This window comes from Dermochelys coriacea, chromosome 1 (genome assembly GCF_009764565.3).
Source record: "Dermochelys coriacea isolate rDerCor1 chromosome 1, rDerCor1.pri.v4, whole genome shotgun sequence".
Lineage (NCBI taxonomy): Eukaryota > Metazoa > Chordata > Testudines > Dermochelyidae > Dermochelys > Dermochelys coriacea.
Genome location: NC_050068.2, coordinates 174521919 through 174541008, shown reverse-complemented (window position 1 = coordinate 174541008; position 19090 = coordinate 174521919). Strand labels below are relative to the sequence as shown.

Genomic DNA, 19090 nt, shown 5'->3' with positions numbered 1-19090 from the left:
GGCTTGTGAGTTGCTTGTTGGCTAGTTTTTGGTTTATAGCTTGTTGCTTGTTTGTCTTGTAGCTTCTTTTTTTTTTTTTGATCGGCTCCTGGCAAGCAGGGGCGGGGGGTGGGGGAAGGAGCAAGCAGTGGTAAGCTGGGGGAGAGAGAGAATCAGGGGTGCACAGCAGGCCCACCACAGTCCCAGACTGCACAACGGGGGGATCTAGATAGAGTGTTGGAGTCACATAGAGTGTTGGAGTTCTTAGGGATTGGCTTGTTTTGGCCTTGCTTTGAAATGGGATTAGCTTGATTTTTGGTTTATTGTGAAAGTTAGGATGCTTATTTACCACGTGAAAGTTGGCAACTGTGCACTACAGAAGGTTTTCTGAGCACTTTTGAAGACAGCTCTATTAATTAATCTAAAATGGGCCCAGCCCTGAATCCTTACTCACATAAAGCTCCCTTGTGCATTGGCCATAATCATAATCTAGATGGATACAACCAACTCAATTGCAAAAACCACTCCTAGTCATTTCCACTCTATTTGTGTGCTATGCTCAGTGTCAAAACATGATTTGAAAATGAGCATTCACAGATTACAGCAATGAATATTGCAAATAAAAATGTAGAACTGACAGTCATGCAAAAAAGCTACAGAAATGCTCGGCATTTCAATAGTGTTTTGTGATACTGCAAAAGACAACGCCACATTTTACTGAAGCACAATGTCTAGCAGAAGAAATTGACTCAACTCAGATTCCTCTCATCTCTTGTTTTCTGACATGAAATTTGTAATGAAATCAGTATCATTAGTAAACTTGCACAAAGTCTATTTTTTGTAGCTCAATATTACTTTGAAGCACTCAGGACTTTTGACAGCTTAAAGACAAGATAATTTTTAGTATGCCTTAGATACAGGAATGCTACAAGAAAGCAAACAAGATATGCTCATAGTTTTCTACCATCCTGTGTCTTCAGAAAGCATGCTTTATTTTCTACTATGAAGGACAAGATGATCTGATCGGGGTGCTCACCATCATTTTCATGCATTATATGTTACATGTTGGTCTTGATACTTTAGATATATGATTAAATTTAATATTTCAACTGTGCAGAAATGTTCATTTCTTGTGTAATGGCATAGGAAAAAAGGATAAAACTCAGCTTTGGAAATGTGTTATAGATTTAAAACCAGGTCAGCACATGGCTGTCAATGGTAAAACAGAATTCTTATACTGATTCCATCATTCCACAGATGGTACTGAGTAGTGTATTGGTCATTTATTTACCATTAGAACATCCTTCGAAATTCTTTTGCATTATTTCAAAAACTGGTGGAAGTTTACTCATGTGCTTCAATCTCAAAAACGTTCAACTTCTAATGCACCTCAAATGGAAAAGGATGTATCCAGATTGAAATTGATTAAGATAACTTCATCACACTGCTCCATGAACCAAGAATGATCCATGTTCTCACACTCAGTGAATGCCATATTGCTAGATAATACTGAAAACTCACTGAGAATTTTACATAAATGAAGGCCTACAAAGCAAAGAACAAAACTAATTTATTATGGTGATTAAGATTAATTTGTTGTCCAAGTTTAACTTTGGACACAAACTTTTTTTTGAGCTTTCCTTTCCTCTTATATTTATTGCAAGGAAGGTTTAAAATTAATCTTTTATCATATAGTCAAAAAGTTGTAGTTTGCTTCCCATTACTGATGCTTTACATTTACATGTGATGGGATTTTTAGTGGAATGTCAATATTAGTAAACAGTACTTTGTGTGATTGGAAACACAGCCAATAAATTACCTCCGTTATTTTAATTTAAGACCATCATTATTTACTATATGTTGCCAAGTTAGCAACTAGAAGGATTTATAAAGGACAGTAAATCCAGTATGAAACAGGATTCTCATGCACTTATTGTTCATTTCAATTATTTCAGACCTTCTGGGCACACATAAAGCTTTTCTTCTTTTAATTATCAAAATTCCCATGATCTTTTTCCCCACAAAAAATGCAAAAAAAATCTCCAAAACAAAATAAATTTTCATCATTTTTTGACCAGCTGTACTCATATGTTTACTAAGGCATCTAGAAGGATCGGTGGATCTAGCCCACTGAGTTAATATCAGATATATTATTCTACACTGTGTTATATGCATGTTCTAAACACAAAGTTATGGTTGCATTAAAGAAAAAAAGAGTTTAAAAACCTGCAAACAATATAAATTCAGGAATTTTAAATCTCTGTAGTCTCCACACAATGGCTCCCTGTGAACTTTCCAGGCATGGTGTAGACAGAGGAGTCTGGTGCACCAGAAAGGAGGTTTACAGCCAATGTTTTTAATAGTTCATGAACTTTAAATTAAACTGTTGTTCAGGAGGAATATTTGGACAGTGCCCCTAAACTTGGGTGGTCCTGCCATGCTCATATTTGACTCTAAAACCAGGCTTGGAACACTAGAGGCTTGCCCATTTGAACAAGAAAGTTATCTACCAAGCACAGAGATTTCAGCTCTGTTAAAATACAGATGTGGATACACAGTCAGAGCTGCATGAAATTTTAGCCATGTAATCCCTTACTGATGTCAGTGTGTGGCATGGTCGAACCACCTAGTTATTCTGTATTGCTTCAAAATGTAAAGTCTAATATAAACATTAACATTCCAGGAAACCTCCCTTTCTACATATTGTAAAGACAGGATTAGAGTTCTTTAGTGGGCCTTAAAAATTTAAATGATTTATTCTTTGATACTTTCAAAATCTAGGCCCTGATCCTCAATGGGTGTAAATCAATACAGCCCTATGCATAACAACAGAGCTTTGATGATATATGCCAGCTAAGATTTTAACCCCTGATTTGTAACTATAAATAAAGGTCTAAGTAATTAAAGAATTGAAAATGTTTAAAAACAAATATACTCATAGAAAACAAACATATACTGTACTTTAATTTAAAACTGACTTACTGGGAAGTGAAGGTGGAGTAGTGCTTGTTGGAACCAAAGTTGGTTCTGGATAAATACTTTCCTTACACTGTCCATTTATCAGGCCAATGTCATCCAGGGCAATATCACTTTGACCTGGGTTTTTAAAGGCATCAATAATAACCTGAAATTCATGAAAAACACAAATTTAGAATGTAATGCTAAATGATCTAACCATCTGTGCCTTCTGAATAGATTTTCCCTTGTTTCATGCATTTTTTTTAATTTCTACCATAATCTCTGGTCTGACATTCCATTGATGGGTCACTAATGACAAGTGATAATTCCCCGCTAGAAAACTTTGTGAAACAGCGCTACAGAAGACTAGAGTGGATCTCTCCATTTGTAAGCATGAATCACAATCATCTATCCCCTATATATCAAATGAGTCAGAACACTGAATATGCAATTCAATAATTTCATTATCTATTATAATGAAGTTTCCACACACAGAATCTGAATCATTATGGTTCAAATTCTCTGCTGGCCTTAATTGGCTTATCTCCTTTGATTTATAAGGCGGTGAACTAGTTTAATCAGAAGAGAATTTACTGTTGTTACTGTGCCCCAAACCTACTATTACCTCTAGCAGGCCTGTTACCAAATATTAAGTGCTGGTGAGCTGAATAGCCAAATGCAATATTCTTCATGGTGTTATAAGGAAATCCAGGTTTCCTGGAAAACTGACTATACCAACATTACAAGAGCATTTGTTTGCTCAGATGATAACTGCAATCTTTAGCACTCTTTTCCAGCAGTGGTTTTGCTCAAATGGCTGCTCATCCTCACCACCATAACAAGACTGGTCATCCCTAATACTTATGGAATGAATTTGTGGTCTAATTCAGAATAGCTAAAAAAAAACTACCTAGAGTCATTCTACTAGAGAATAATTCTTTTTGATTTTTGATACAAGTAGAGTCATTTTTTTAACCTAGCTGGATATAAAAACATTTCCTTTTGAAGCTGAATTCCAATATATAATTATGTAATTAGTTGGATGAACTACCTGGGAATCTAAAGTTTCTGGTCGAATCTCATTAGGGACAAATGTTTCATATTTTATTCATCATCAAGGTATTTCAACTTACAATCAGATTTGGATATGTTCTCAGATTTCCTTTGCTGTGACCAAGAGCTCTCTTTGGATATAAAGCTGGCTGTCCTCAGACAGCAGTAAGTCTCCTTGTCCTACCATAACAACAACAACTTATACCCTAGAAAATACACAGTTCAGTTCTGAAGCCCCGGTCCTCTGCATACTAATAATTATTTGACAGTAAGTGTTAGTAGACAACAAAGGATATTACTTTGGCAGATGTGGAATACTGCAAACGGTTACAAAGGCTGATGGAAAATAAAGTGAAAGAGAGTTAGCTTCAACTAATAAAAAAGATTAATAGCTTAACAAACCTTAAAATCAGATGTTTCATTTAATGTTACTTGTCCGTAATTCCAGTTGTTTCCATAATTTCCTTCTTTCTGGAAAACTGTCTTTTCCATGTTATTGCTATTCATGATGTTAATACTTAAACGATAAACGTTAGTACCATACATATGATACCTGGAGGGGAAATACCAAAATTTTATATTATCCTATCAGACTGGAATTCATCCACATGAGCGAATAAAAAGAAATATCATACCGAAAATATTAATTCAAGCTTTTCATTGCATAGCTTTATGAAGTCAAGACAGGTCAAAAACTAAAAGGTTTTAATGTATTTTCACCCAATAAATGCTGGGAATTTGTTTCTAATATCCCACAGATATTTGTAAATTTCTACAATACAGGGTATCAAAAGAATATGATATTCAGACTTTGATAACTTCAAGCATGAGTCATTCTGAAGGACTGGCAAAGGGATCAGCAACCTTTGGCACATGGCCCACCAGGGTAAGCCCCCTGGTAGGTTGGGCCGGTTTGTTTACCTGCTGCATCAGCAGGTTAAGCTAATCGCAGCTCCCACTGGTGGCGGTTCGCCGCTCCAGGTCAATGGGGGCTATGGGAAGTGGCGTGGGATGAGGGATGTGCTAGCTGCCACTTCCTGCAGCCCCCATTGGCCTGGGATGGCAAACCGCGGCCAGTGGGAGCCACGATAAGTCAAACCTATGAAAGCGGCAGGTAAACAAACTGGCCCTGCCCACCAGGGGGCTTACCCGGGGGGAGGGGGCACGTGCCAAAGGTTGCTGATCCCTGGAGTGGCATCTGAAAGATCAACAAGCTAGAATGTTATTATAATATGAGTTTTTAAGCCTCATGACTTCATTATGGGTCTTTTCCCCTCCTTCCCACACAGAATTTCTTCAGGTAGTATCTACAACAATGACAAAGCAGAACAGAGATTCCTTGTTAGAATTAATATATTTAAAAGTCTTAAAGAATTCAAGCTAGATATATAGTTTAGAGAGCATTTTTTGTGTTTGCTTTTTCCAGAAAAATAAAGACATTATAGACTAAAGATTTATTTTTAAAAATATAAATATCTTGATATTTTAACAGAAATAAACTCTGCAGTAAAATCCAAACAAATGAGTGTAAAAGTTTACCTGAAATTTGATTTTCTAAGTGGAAAAAATGGGCCATATTATTTTTAAAATTTCTAGTGGTCAGAGATTTCAGAACTAGAAAGGACCATTGTGATCATCTAATTTGAGCTCCAGTATAACACAGGACATAGAATTTCATCCACGAATGAGCAAGTTGTGGTTGAACTTTAGTATGAGTAGAATCTCAACCCTATTGAAGTCAGTGGCAAAACTCCCATTCACTTTTAGTGAGGAAAGGATTTCACTCCATATCTTTTAGACAAATGCACAGTCTTGATTTAAAGACTCTAAGTTTCATTCTTTTAGTAAGCTGTTCCAACAATTAATTACCCTCACAGTTAAAATTTTGCATCTTATCTCCAGGTCTAATACTGAAGTTCTTAGAATCATAGAAGTGTAGGACGGGAAGGAACATGAAGACGTCATCTAGTCCAGTCCCCTGCACTGAATCAGGACTAAATATTATCTAGACCATCCCTGACAGGTGTTTGTCTAACCTGCTCTTTAAAATCTCCAATGATGGTGATTCCACAACCTCCTTAGGCAATTTATTTCAGTGCTTAACCATCGTGACAGGAAGTTTTTCCTAATGTCCAACCTAAACCATCCTTGCTGTAATTTAAGCCCATTGCTTCTGGTCCTATGTTCAGAGATTAAAAAGAACATCTTTTCTCCCATCTCTTTATAACCAGCTTTTTATGTACTTGAAAACTTATCATGTCCCGCCCCCCCGCAGTCTTCTGTTCTCCACACTAAACAATTTTTTTCAATCTTCTCTCATAGGTTATGTTTTCTAGACCTTTAATAATTTTTGTTGCTCTTCTCTGGACTTTCTCCAATTTGCCCGGAAAGAAGGTGCCCAGAACTGGACACAATTCTCCAATTGAGGCCTAATCAGCACACAAAGCAAAAGAATTACTTTGTGTCTTGCTTACAACACTCATGCTAATACCTGCCAGAATGATGTTTGCTTTTTTTGCAACAGTGTTACACGTTGGCTAATATTTAGCTTGTGTCCACTATGACTCCCAGATCCCTTTCCGCAGTACTCCTTCCTAGGCAATCATTTCCCATGTTGTATATGTGCAACTGAGTGTTCCTTCCTAGATGGAGTACTTTGCATTTGTCCTTATTGAATTTCATCCTATTGACTTCAAACTATTTCTCCAGTTTGTCCAGATCATTTTGAATTTTAATCCTATCCTCCAAAGCATTTTCAATCCCTCCCTGTTTCGTATTATCCACAAAGTTTATAAGTGTACTCTCTATGCCATTATCTAAATCATTGATGAAGATATTGAACAGAACTGGACCCAGAACTGATCTGTATGGTACCCCACTCAATATGACTTCCAGCTTGACTGTGAACCACTGATAACTATTCTCTTAGCACCGTTTTCCAATTAATTATGCACCCACTGTAGAGGGGTGGGACTCACCCCTGCGGCATCTCCTGCTGGTCGTCCAGGGAATTAGCGTTTCCAGCCTCCGGAGCGCCCTCTGCAGGCCAGTGTCCTGCATGCCGCTGGGCCTGAGTCCCTCCTGGACCCTGGTGCTCCTTTCAGGCAGTACCCCCACAGATCTGGGTCTCCCCTCCCCAGGGAACCCTCACCCTCTATTACCACCTCACTTCAGTCTATGGTCACTGCCAGTCATCAACTAGCCCTCATGCCCTGGGGCAGACTGCAGTGTAAGTGCCACTCATTACCGGCAAGGGGGATTTGGATCTGCTGCCTCTGCCTACCCTTGGGCTGCCCTCTGCAACCCCAGTACCTTTCTTTGGCCTTTAACAAGGCCTGCAGCCTGGAGGAGGGGAGGGGGGTTCCAGGCCGAAGCTCCTCTGGCCTTCCACCAGCCCTGCTTAGCTCCTAGCAGCCACGCCCATCCCTCTCTACATCTAGAGAGAGATTGTCTGTGCTTCTGGCCCACTGCCCTCTTATAGGGGTCAGCTGGGCCCTGATTGCACTGGCTACAGCGGTGGCTGCTTTCCCCATCAGCTCAGCTTTTCTTTGGCACAGCCCTCTCCTGGGCTGCTTTAAGCCCTTCCAGGAAGGAGCAGGGTGACAACCCCACTACACCCACCTTATAGTAGCTCCATCTAGGTTGTATTTCCCTAATTTGTTTAAGAGAAGGTCATGCAAGACAGTAACAAAAGCCTTACTAAAGTCAAGATAAATCACATCTACCAATCCCCCCATCCACAAGGCTTGTTACCCTGTCAAAAAAGCTGTTAGATTGATTTGAGATAATTGTTTCTTGACAAAACCATGCTGACTGTCACTTATCAACTTATTATCTTCTAGGTGTTTGCAAATTGATTGCTTAATTATTTGCTACATTATCTTTCCGAGTAATGAAGTTAAGATGACTGGTCTGTAATTCCCCAGGTTGTCTTTATTCCCTTTTTTTATAGATTGGCACTATTTTTGCCCCTTTCCAGTCCTCCAGAATATCTCACCTATTTCATGACTTTTCAAAGATAACTGAGGAAATATCTGAACCATTAGCAATTAACTCCTTGAGTATTCTAGAATATATTTCTTCAGGGTTTAGTGACTTGAAGACATCTTACTTGTCTAAGTAATTTTTAACTTGTTCTTTCCCTATTTTTAGTCTCTAATCCTACCTCATTTTCACTGGCATTCATTAAGTTAGATGTTCAATTACTAATAAACTTTTTGGTGAAAACTGAGAAAAAAAAGTCATTCAACACTTCTGCCATTTCAAATTTTCTGTTATTGTCTCCTCCCCACATTGTGTAACTGGCCTATCTTGTCCTTGGTCTTCTTTTTGCTTCTAATGTATTTGTAAAAAGAAAAGGAGTACTTGTGGCACCTTAGAGACTAACAAATTTATTAGAGCATAAGCTTTCGTGAGCTACAGCTCACTTCATCGGATGCATTTGGTGGAAAAAACAGAGGAGAGATTTATATACACACACACAGAGAACATGAAACAATGGGTTTATCATACACACTGTAAGGAGAGTGATCACTTAAGATAAGCCATCACCAACAGCAGGGGGGGGAAGGAGGAAAACCTTTCATGGTGACAAGCAGGTAGGCTAATTCCAGCAGTTAACAAGAATATCAGAGGAACAGTTTGCAAATTAATTCCAATTCAGCAGTCTCTCGTTGGAGTCTGTTTTTGAAGCTTTTTTGTTGAAGTATAGCCACTCTTAGGTCTGTGATCGAGTGACCAGAGAGATTGAAGTGTTCTCCAACTGGTTTTTGAATGTTATAATTCTTGACGTCTGATTTGTGTCCATTCATTCTTTTACGTAGAGACTGTCCAGTTTGGCCAATGTACATGGCAGAGGGGCATTGCTTGCACATGATGGCATATATCACATTGGTAGATGCGCAGGTGAACGAGCCTCTGATAGTGTGGCTGATGTGATTAGGCCCTGTGATGGTATCCCCTGAATAGATATGTGGACAGAGTTGGCAACGGGCTTTGTTGCAAGGATAGGTTCCTGGGTTAGTGGTTCTGTTGTGTGGTGTGTGGTTGCTGGTGAGTATTTGCTTCAGATTGGGGGGCTGTCTGTAAGCAAGGACTGGTCTGTCTCCCAAGATCTGAGAGAGCGATGGCTCGTCCTTCAGGATAGGTTGTAGATCCTTGATGATGCGTTGGAGAGGTTTTAGTTGGGGGCTGAAGGTGATGGCTAGTGGCGTTCTGTTGTTTTCTTTGTTGGGCCTGTCCTGTAGTAGGTGACTTCTGGGTACTCTTCTGGCTCTGTCAATCTGTTTCTTCACTTCAGCAGGTGGGTATTGTAGTTGTAGGAATGCATGATAGAGATCTTGTAGGTGTTTGTCTCTGTCTGAGGGGTTGGAGCAAATGCGGTTATATCATAGCGCTTGGCTGTAGACAATGGATCGAGTGGTATGATCTGGATGAAAGCTAGAGGCATGTAGGTAGGAATAGCGGTCAGTAGGTTTCCGATATAGGGTGGTGTTTATGTGACCATCGCTTATTAGCACCGTAGTGTCCAGGAAGTGGATCTCTTGTGTGGACTGGTCCAGGCTGAGGTTGATGGTGGGATGGAAATTGTTGAAATCATGGTGGAATTCCTCCAGGGCTTCTTTTCCATGGGTCCAGATGATGAAGATGTCATCAATGTAGCGCAAGTAGAGTAGGGGCATTAGGGGACGAGAGCTGAGGAAGCGTTGTTCTAAGTCAGCCATAAAAATGTTGGCATACTGTGGGGCCATGCGGGTACCCATCGCAGTGCCGCTGATTTGAAGGTATACATTGTCACCAAATGTGAAATAGTTATGGGTCAGGACAAAGTCACAAAGTTCTGCCACCAGGTTAGCCGTGACAGTATCGGGGATACTGTTCCTGACAGCTTGTAGTCCATCTTTGTGTGGAATGTTGGTGTAGAGGGCTTCTACATCCATAGTGGCTAGGATGGTGTTTTTAGGAAGATCACCAATGGACTGTAGTTTCCTCAGGAAATCGGTGGTGTCTTGAAGATAGCTGGGAGTGCTGGTAACGAAGGGCCTGAGGAGGGAGTCTACATAGCCAGACAATCCTGCTGTCAGGGTGCCAATGCCTGAGATGATGGGGCGTCCAGGATTTCCAGGTTTATGGATCTTGGGTAGCAGATAGAATAGCCCAGTGGAATTAATTTGCAAACTGGATACAATTAACTTAGGCTTGAATAGAGACTGGGAATGGATGAGTCATTACACAAAGTAAAACTATTTCCCCATGGTATTTCTCCCTCCCACCCCACCCCCCACTGTTCCTCTGATATTCTTGTTAACTGCTGGAATTAGCCTACCTGCTTGTCACCATGAAAGGTTTTCCTCCTTCCCCCCCCTGCTGTTGGTGATGGCTTATCTTAAGTGATCACTCTCCTTACAGTGTGTATGATAAACCCATTGTTTCATGTTCTCTGTGTGTGTGTATATAAATCTCTCCTCTGTTTTTTCCACCAAATGCATCCGATGAAGTGAGCTGTAGCTCACGAAAGCTTATGCTCTAATAAATTTGTTAGTCTCTAAGGTGCCACAAGTACTCCTTTTCTTTTTGCGAATACAGACTAACACGGCTGCTACTCTGAAACCAATGTATTTGTAGAATGTTTTCTTGTTACCTTTTATGTTTCTAGCTAGTTTAATTTCATTTTATTTGTTGGTCTTTCTCATTTTGTCCCTACATACTTGTGTTATTTGTTTATACTCAGACTTTGTAATTTGACCTAGTTTCCACTTTTTGTACACTCTTTTTTGAGTTTCAGAAAATTGAAGATCACCTGGGTAAGCTAGGGTGGTCTCTTGTCATACTTCCTATCTTTCTTATTCAGTCTTATTCAGTTGTTTATTGATATTTTCAGTGGAAGTTTTGCACTTGAGTAAGGATTAGTGACCAGTACATTTAACTGATTCTTAATCTGAATTCTCCATTAAAATCAATAATGGTCCGAAACAAGATCTTTTGGGACTGGATTTTAGGCTGTATTAGAAACAATAGGATAAAAGACATTTTCTTTTGAAGGCAATTAAATACTGAATATTTGTCATAGAATTCTAATATAACAAATATCACCTTGATGGACTCTAGTTTTTATTTCAAACAGGACAGAAAACCCAAAACAGAGAAGAAATTGTACAAGGATAACATAACTTTTTCTTAATTACCTGGCTACTCTCTTTCTTGTGAGCTGGTTTCATAGTCAAACTATAGGACCTGTTCCAAAGCTCACTGAAGTCAATGAAAGACTCCCATTGACTTCTGTGGACTTTGGATCAAGGCCCATGTTGTAATTTCTTATGGAACTGGATAGTTAGAAAACTGGAGTGAAATCCTAGCTTCAAAATTCCCATTGACTACAATAGGGCCAGGATTTCACCACAGGAATCGCTAGTTTGTCCTGGAATCCAAACTCTTTGTAGAACTGTGCTGCACTCCTGTGCATGGTCAAGCCAGGTTCTAGACTTTGAACCAATTGACCAAATGATTTATGACAAAAATACATTTACATATGATTTCATTCTTAATTAAAAGGTGATACTTAGCAATTATATAACTTGCAGATGCTTTCTAACATACCAAAAACTTAGACAGAATTGATCTGAAGCCGGAACTAAAGGCAAGCTAAAAAGCCGAACTCTCTGCTGTCTCACTGTAAATCCTATGGGTGTTGAAATATAAAATCCTGTAAAACAATAAATATCTTTAATTGGCTATCAAGTTGATGAAGTTTGATGATGACACTAAATTATTATGGTCAATAAAAAGAATCTGGTTAGTAAAAAATATCAGAAACAGCAGTGTTAACTGCAGATAGAGCGAAATACACGGGAAGAGTGGGGAATATCACAATAGCAGGTGAAAATGTAAGTGTAAAGTTATGCATATTGGTAAGCAATAGTTTTAAAACTTATATATTTTAATGGGCCCTTAACCTACAAAATGACTGAGCAACTACTCAAGGGGTGAAAATCTGGTCCCGTTGAAGTCAGTGGGAATTTCACCAGGTGGGGCAGGATTTAACCCAAGGAGTTTATAGTGAATGAATCAAAGTCTGCCCTTATGACAATTGTACAGGCTTTTGAGGGAGATTATTCTCACTCCGTATCCTCCATACCACTCCATACCCTCCATACCATAATGGGATGTGGGGGGAGGAAAAAAGATTGGGACAATAAGTCGTAGGTGGAAGCAACATCAACATGAAACATACATTGTTTGGTAATGTGTTTTCTAGAGTTATCTACATTAATTCGTTGAGGCTAGGAGCTCAAACTTTCTTTTGCAATGTGAAAATGCTAAATGGGGTAAAATTAAGTGGAGAAACACTTTCATTTCAGATCAGAAAGACAATGTTAGCCACAGAATTAAGAATCCTAAAGGTGAAATTCTGGTTCCAAGAAAACTTACAGATGCCAGGATTTTACCTCTGTTGTATAGATGCTTCATGTCTGCAAGATTCATTAAAATACAAAAAAGACTGGTTTGTAGAATGAAATCCAAATCAGGTCCTTCATTTCTGTATTGATTTAGAGATGCTCATAATCATAGATTCGTAGAATCTAAGTCCACTGTAATCATCTAATCTGACTTACTGTATAACACAGGGCATAGAATGTCCCCCCCCAAAATACCTAGAGAATATCTTTTAGAACAACATCTAATCTTGATTTTAAAATTGCCAGCAATGGAGATTCTGCCACAACCCTTGGTAAATTGTTCCAATGATTAATTACTCTCACTGATAAAATTTTTTACCTTATTTACACCTGTGTCCAGTTTCAATTTCCAGATATTGGATTGTGTTATACATTTCTCTGCTGGATGAAGACCCCACTATTGAATACTTGTTCACCATGTATGTTAATCAAATCATCCCTTAACCTTCTTGTGTTAAGATAAATAGATTGAGCTCCTTGAGTCTATGAATAGAAGACATATTTTCTAATCCTTTTAATCGCTCATGTGGTTCTCTTCTGACCCCTCTACAATTTATCAACATCCTTCTTGAACTCTGGACACCAGAACTGAACATAATATTCTAGCAGCGATTGCACCAGTGCCGAATAAAGAGAGAATATAACCTCTCCACTCCTACTCACGATTCCCCTTTTTATGGATCAACAGAACCTTTTACCCACAGAGCTGCACTGGGAGCTCATATTCATATGATTATCCACCATGATGTCCAAATCTTTTTCAGCGTCACTTCTTCCCAGGATAGAGTCCCCATCCTCTAAGTATGGCATACATTCTTTGTTACAAGATTTATACATTTACATTTACCCATATTAAAAATCATTGCCTATACCCAGAATGGGCAGGGATGTGTCCCTAGGCTCTGTTTGCCAGAAACTGGGAATGGGTGATAGGGCATGGATCACTTCATGATTACCTGCTCTATTCACTTCCTCTGGGCCACCTGGTATTGGCCACTGTCGAAAACAGGATATTGGGATAGATGGACCTATGGTCTGACCCAGCAAGGTCATTCTTATGTTCTTATTGCTTCAGCCCAGTTTATAAAGCAATCCAAATTGCTCTGAATCAGTGACCCGTCCTCTTCATTATTTACCACTCCCCCAGTTTTTGTGTCATCTCCAAATTTTATTAGTGATGATTTTATGTATTTTTCCAGGTCATTGATAAAAATGTTAAATAGCATTGGGCCAAGAATCAATCCCTGCAGGACCCTACTAGAGATACATCCTTTTGTAGATAATTCCCTATTACAATTACATTTTGAGACCTATCAGAGTTAACCAGCTTTTAATACATTTAATGTGAGTCATGTTGATTTTATATCACTCTAGATTTTTAATTAAAATATCGTGTGGCACCAAGTCAAATGCCTTACAGAAGTCTAAGTATATTACATCTACACTATTACTTTTACTAACCATACTTGTTAATTTCACCAAAAAAAAAGATGTGGTTAGCTTAACAGGATCTATTTTTCATAAATTCATGTTGAACGGCATTAATCATATTCATCATCATCATGATCATCATGTTCCTATTACACCTCTGGCATTTAGGGCAGTGACAAAGCTCCTCCACTCCGATCTGTTTCTGGCAAGTCTTTCAATGGTTCCCCAGCTGTGCCCCAGGTTTTTCAGCTTGTCTTCCACAGCTCTTTGCCATGTTGCTTTCAGGCTGCCTCATTTTAGCTTGCGCTCAGGTGCCCATCTTATTGCCACTCTGGTGATGGAATCAGTTTCTCTCTGAAGCACATGACCAATCCATCTCCAACACCTCCTGTCAATAATGGTGCTCAAAACCTCTTGGATGCACTGTGTCAACAGATCTTGGTTTGAGATTGTTCTGGACCAAAAGATACAAAGGATTTTTCTGAGGGAGGTTGTATGAAAAGAAAACAGTTTGGACATGTCATACTTTCTCATTCCCGAGCATTCTTCACTATAAAGTAATGTTGAAAATATGCAGCTCTGATAAATCTTGAGTTTGGTTTTGGTTTTGTATGTTGATGATTTCCAGACTGTATTTAAGCTCCTGAAGTTGTTCCTGGCTTCACTGATTTTGTTCCGGATGTTCTGGCTTGTTCCACTGTCCTGGATGATGGTGCTGCCCAAGTATGTGAATGTTTCTACATTGGACAGAACACAATCCTCTATCCATACTGCTGATGGTGAGGCAATATTAAATGTCATGATATCTGTCTCATTGTGGTTGATTTTCAGTCCAACTTTCTGGCTGAATGTATTGAGTTGAGTTGTTTTTTCTTGTATGTGGTGTTGGGTATGTGATAGGAAAGCAAGATCATCTGCAAGTTCAGGTTTCAAAGGATGAGAAGGGTGTCCATTTAATGTCTCTTGGCATGTCTTCTGTTTGTCTTCATTACCCAGTCAATGGCAACGTTGAACAGGATTGCAGATATGAGACACCCTTGACGTACTCCTGTTTTGACTTCAAAACTGAGCTCACTGTGATCAACACTGCATGTAAAGTTGAAATAAAAGCTTTTGATGATGTTGATTATATGGAGAGGGATTCCATATGCCTGCAGAATACACCATAGGCTAGTCCCGTGAATGCTATCAAAAGCCTTCTCAAAGTCTATGGAGTCTATGTAGAGTTGCCATTGCCATTCTAAGCATTGTTCTTTTATGTTTCATAGAGTGAAAATCTGGTCTGTGCATCCATGCACTTTCCAAAAACCAGCTTGCTCTTTTCTGAGAATGCTATCAACTGCCTCTGATTTATGCTGGACTATGATCTTACACAATACTTTTCTTGGCACAGATAAAAGTGTGATACCATGCCAGTTATTACAATCACTGAGTGTTCCTTTCTTTGGTATCTTCACTTCATTTCACTTCACCCATTGGTCTACTCATCCAGCACTTTTTCCCTTTTCCAGACTGATGTAAATAGAGGGGCCAGGATAGATGCTGCTAACTTAGGATTTACCTTGAACAATTCTGCATTTAAGTTATCCTTGCCAAGAGCTTTCCCATTTTTAAAGGATTTGATGGCTTGAATGATCTCTTCCTTATTTGGGGTGTCTGTGTGGATATCAAATTCTTCTTCTGCCTCCTGGATGTTTGCTTCCTCTTTAAGTGGCTCCCTGTTCAACAATTCTTTGAAATGCTCTGTCCAGCACATTTCTTGTTCTTTTTCAGTTGTTAGTAGGTGTCCTTGTTTGTTCCTGATGAGAGTGTTTGTTGGTGTCTGCCATTTACCACTGATAAACTGCTTCATTTTGTAGACAGTTCCTTGTTCACCACAAGTAGCTCTGCTTGTGTTGCCAGATTATGAATATAATATCATTTGTCTGCTCTTACAAGGCGTTTGACCTCCCGATGTGTCTTGCTATATGGCTTCCGGTATTTGTCCTTTAGCTTTTGGGATTTTGTGTCTAAAACTTTTTTCTTCTGGGCTCGTCCGGCTTCTGTGGTGTTCCCTGTGCTGGGTGTAATCCACTCATTCCTTCTCTTCTGCCTGTAGCTGGCTTCACTGCTCTGTTTATAAATTGCAGTCATTTTGTCCCACTTCTTGTTGATCTCCTCAAATGCATTCCCCTCCTCTTCATCAAGGTCTTCAAGTGCTTGAAACCTGAACTTTAACTGCAGAACAAAGGCTTTCTGTATTTCAGGGGACTTGTCAATGTCATAATGTTTATGTCCCTTGTTTGGTGGACCCACACTTCTCAGCTTTAGCTTGATGGAGGCTGTCACAAGATGGTGGTTGCTGCCAACATCTGCACCCCTTCTCGCTTTCCCATCTGTCAGTGAGCACTGCCATTTGCCATTGGTCATGATATTGTCAACCTGGTTCTTATCTCTGTCATTTGGAGAACACCATGTCAGCTTGTAAATTTCACAATGTTGAAATAGGATTCTGCCAATGACTAAGTCATTCATATTACAGAAATCAACTAGCTTCTCTCCATTTTCATTCATGATGCCACACCCATGTCTTCCCATTGCTCTGTCATTTTTTGTGTTGTCCTTACTGACCTTGGCATTCAGGTCTCCCATGATGATAGTTAGGTTGTAGCATGGTACTCTCTCTAACTTCGTCTGTAGTGTAAGGTAGAATTTGTCCTTTACTTCTTCATCACTGTCATTTGTCAGAGCATAGTATCAGGGTGATATTATTATGTTTCCTTTTCAGTCTGGCTCTCATAAGTCTGCTGCTGATGGATTTCCATTCAAGCAGGTAATGCTCCACTACCTTCTTCAAAAGGATGGCAACACCCCTCATGGTGTTGTTCATCATCCCATCCAGAATACAGCAAAGTTTCTCCCGAGGCTGCTGTTAATCTTCCTGATGCCATCCATCTGCTCTTGCTGACACCCAAATGTGTAAGCTGTAGCATTTCATCTCTGCTGTGACCTGAGCTAGCTTCCCTGTTTCATACATTGTCCGTAGATTCCAAAAAACAAGTTTGGTTTTTGTCTTGGTGTTGAGCACTTCAGTCTTCATGCCAGTGGCTTCCTTTTGATCTTCACCACTGGCAGCCATATGGGTCATTGACTCCTCAAGGTTATCACACACAGTAAAGGTCGATTTTTCCATTGCTGTTTCTATAACATATTTTGTTTTTTACGGGACAGGGTTGTTAGCCCTGTGCCTAACCCCCAACCTGGAGGACCAGGGTGTCTGTTTTGTCTGGTCCCTCCCCCACAGACCAATCTGGCATGGTTGAACCTACCAGGAGCAAAAAGCCCTCGCAGATACAGACTCTGGGGATCGTTAGAGCATGCAAGCTGTCCAGCCACGACAAGGCATGGACACCAGAGGACCCTCCTTTAATTATTTATTAATCAAGTCCCATATCAGCCACTCTGTGATCCTCAACTATATTGAAAAGCTTTTCTTTAGAAGTAGAGAGATGAAATGGAAACAGATTATCCCTATTTTGAAAATGTCTGCAAATATTTCAAGCAAATCACTTCTTTCTGATCCTTGGTTCATTAATTCTCTGAGCAATCTGAATCAATTTGGGAAACGTGTCTAATAATACATATAATTTTTCTTTGGTGCTTGTGCTGTTTATATGTATTATTATGTAGCATGCATCATTCTGGCATGAGGAATGGCACTGTATAATACAATATCATGTGAAGAAAGTGAGGTGAGGTTTAAGTCTAATTTAAATTGAAAGTAAATCTTTTCTACTGTATGTTTGAAGTATCATGCTGATTTGGTTCTGAGGCTTGTTGAATGTGTATTATCTCTTTTGCTTTTTTGGAGAGAAGCGAACAAAACAGAACATTTTTAATATCTGTGTATAATGATGCCAGCTCATACGTTTACATCAAACTGAGGCAGTAGAAATCTGAAAGTTGAATAAAGGCAATATTGCATCTAAGAACCGTCAGTTTAGATCTAGTGAGGTGAAAGAGGAAACATCTAGAATAAAAGAAAAATTCAGAGTTGAAAATCACTGTCAAATGTTTTACTAAATGAATTCCTTGTTATTTCAACTGCTCTGGCATGCAGAATTTGAGAATGAAAATAATATACTGTTCTCAAGACTGTTTAGGGAGTGTACATTTATGTATTACAGTCAGATGAATACTTTATACCAAAAAATGTATTATGCAATTTTGCCTCTTTTTCTGTAAGTAACTTGTATTTCAGCAGATTACAATTTTCTGTATTTAATTAATCACTGAATAAATTCTGAATAATTCTCAGTCTAACAAACAGTTTGTTGTGATTATTCAAAGTGAAATTCAAACTACATTGATTAGCATTGATTGGGCTGACAGATCATATGGGGATATTTTTGTTTTCCCATTGAATAAGCATAAACTTCAGATGCAGTTTTCTAGGATGAGTATTCACAATTACTAATTCAAAATTTGCAGCCTAGGAATATTCTCTATTTGTTTAAAATTAACTTTTTTCTTTGGATGTTCCTTCTATTAATCTCTTTCCTAGAATTTTTTCTTACCTGACAAATTGCCATATGTATGATCATAATCAGGGCCAGACATAAAGGGAAAGGTAGGCCCACTAATTCTCTCCCATTCACTGTCATCTTCTAAACCTTGAATCCAGTAACAAAAGCCATCTTCAAAATTGCAGTTAATTTTTTCATTATCTGTGAATAATATCAGACAAGAACGTAAGAGTGATGATTTCATCAGCATGTCCAACTGTGCATTTCTATGAAAAAACAGTTTGAATTTTTAAGAGTGCCTATAAGGACTGCAACATATGGCCATTTTTGATTCACTCCTCTCAGGAGCAACATTATAAAGTTGAAACAGTGTATATGTTTTCCTAATAAGCCTAAACTCCTTTATGTGCTGCAGTATCCCTGGAGTTGACACTAAGTGCTCAGGCACTTAAGAATTCCTTTGATGCTCCACAGGTCAACAATATCCCATTCTCTTTTCTTCCGCTTTCCCTGTGTTCACTCCAGCATTGTTCCTTTTGAAGGCTTCCACAATTCTTTTTCTTTCCCACAATATCTTGCTCAATATTCTTCCTCAGTAGGGAGGGGATCTTGTCTTCTGGCCATCATACTTTCTATTGCAGCTCACACCTTATGCAAGGGTTCCCAGAGCACAGGAATCTTGGCCAGCCAGTTGCCTCGTGTAGCCGT

At 39.1% G+C, this 19090-nt stretch overlaps 1 protein-coding gene across 1 annotated transcript in view; it reads right to left on the bottom strand.

The window, feature by feature from the left end:
* TMPRSS15 (transmembrane serine protease 15) overlaps positions 1-19090 on the bottom strand; it is an 85393-nt gene that overhangs the window by 38918 nt on the left and 27385 nt on the right. The window contains exons 9-12 of the mRNA XM_043505736.1: positions 18434-18583; positions 11587-11692; positions 4393-4543; positions 2962-3103 (exon numbers count right to left, since the gene is read on the bottom strand). Coding sequence (XP_043361671.1) covers positions 2962-3103; positions 4393-4543; positions 11587-11692; positions 18434-18583 — 549 coding nt within the window. The remainder of the gene's footprint in view (positions 1-2961; positions 3104-4392; positions 4544-11586; positions 11693-18433; positions 18584-19090) is intronic.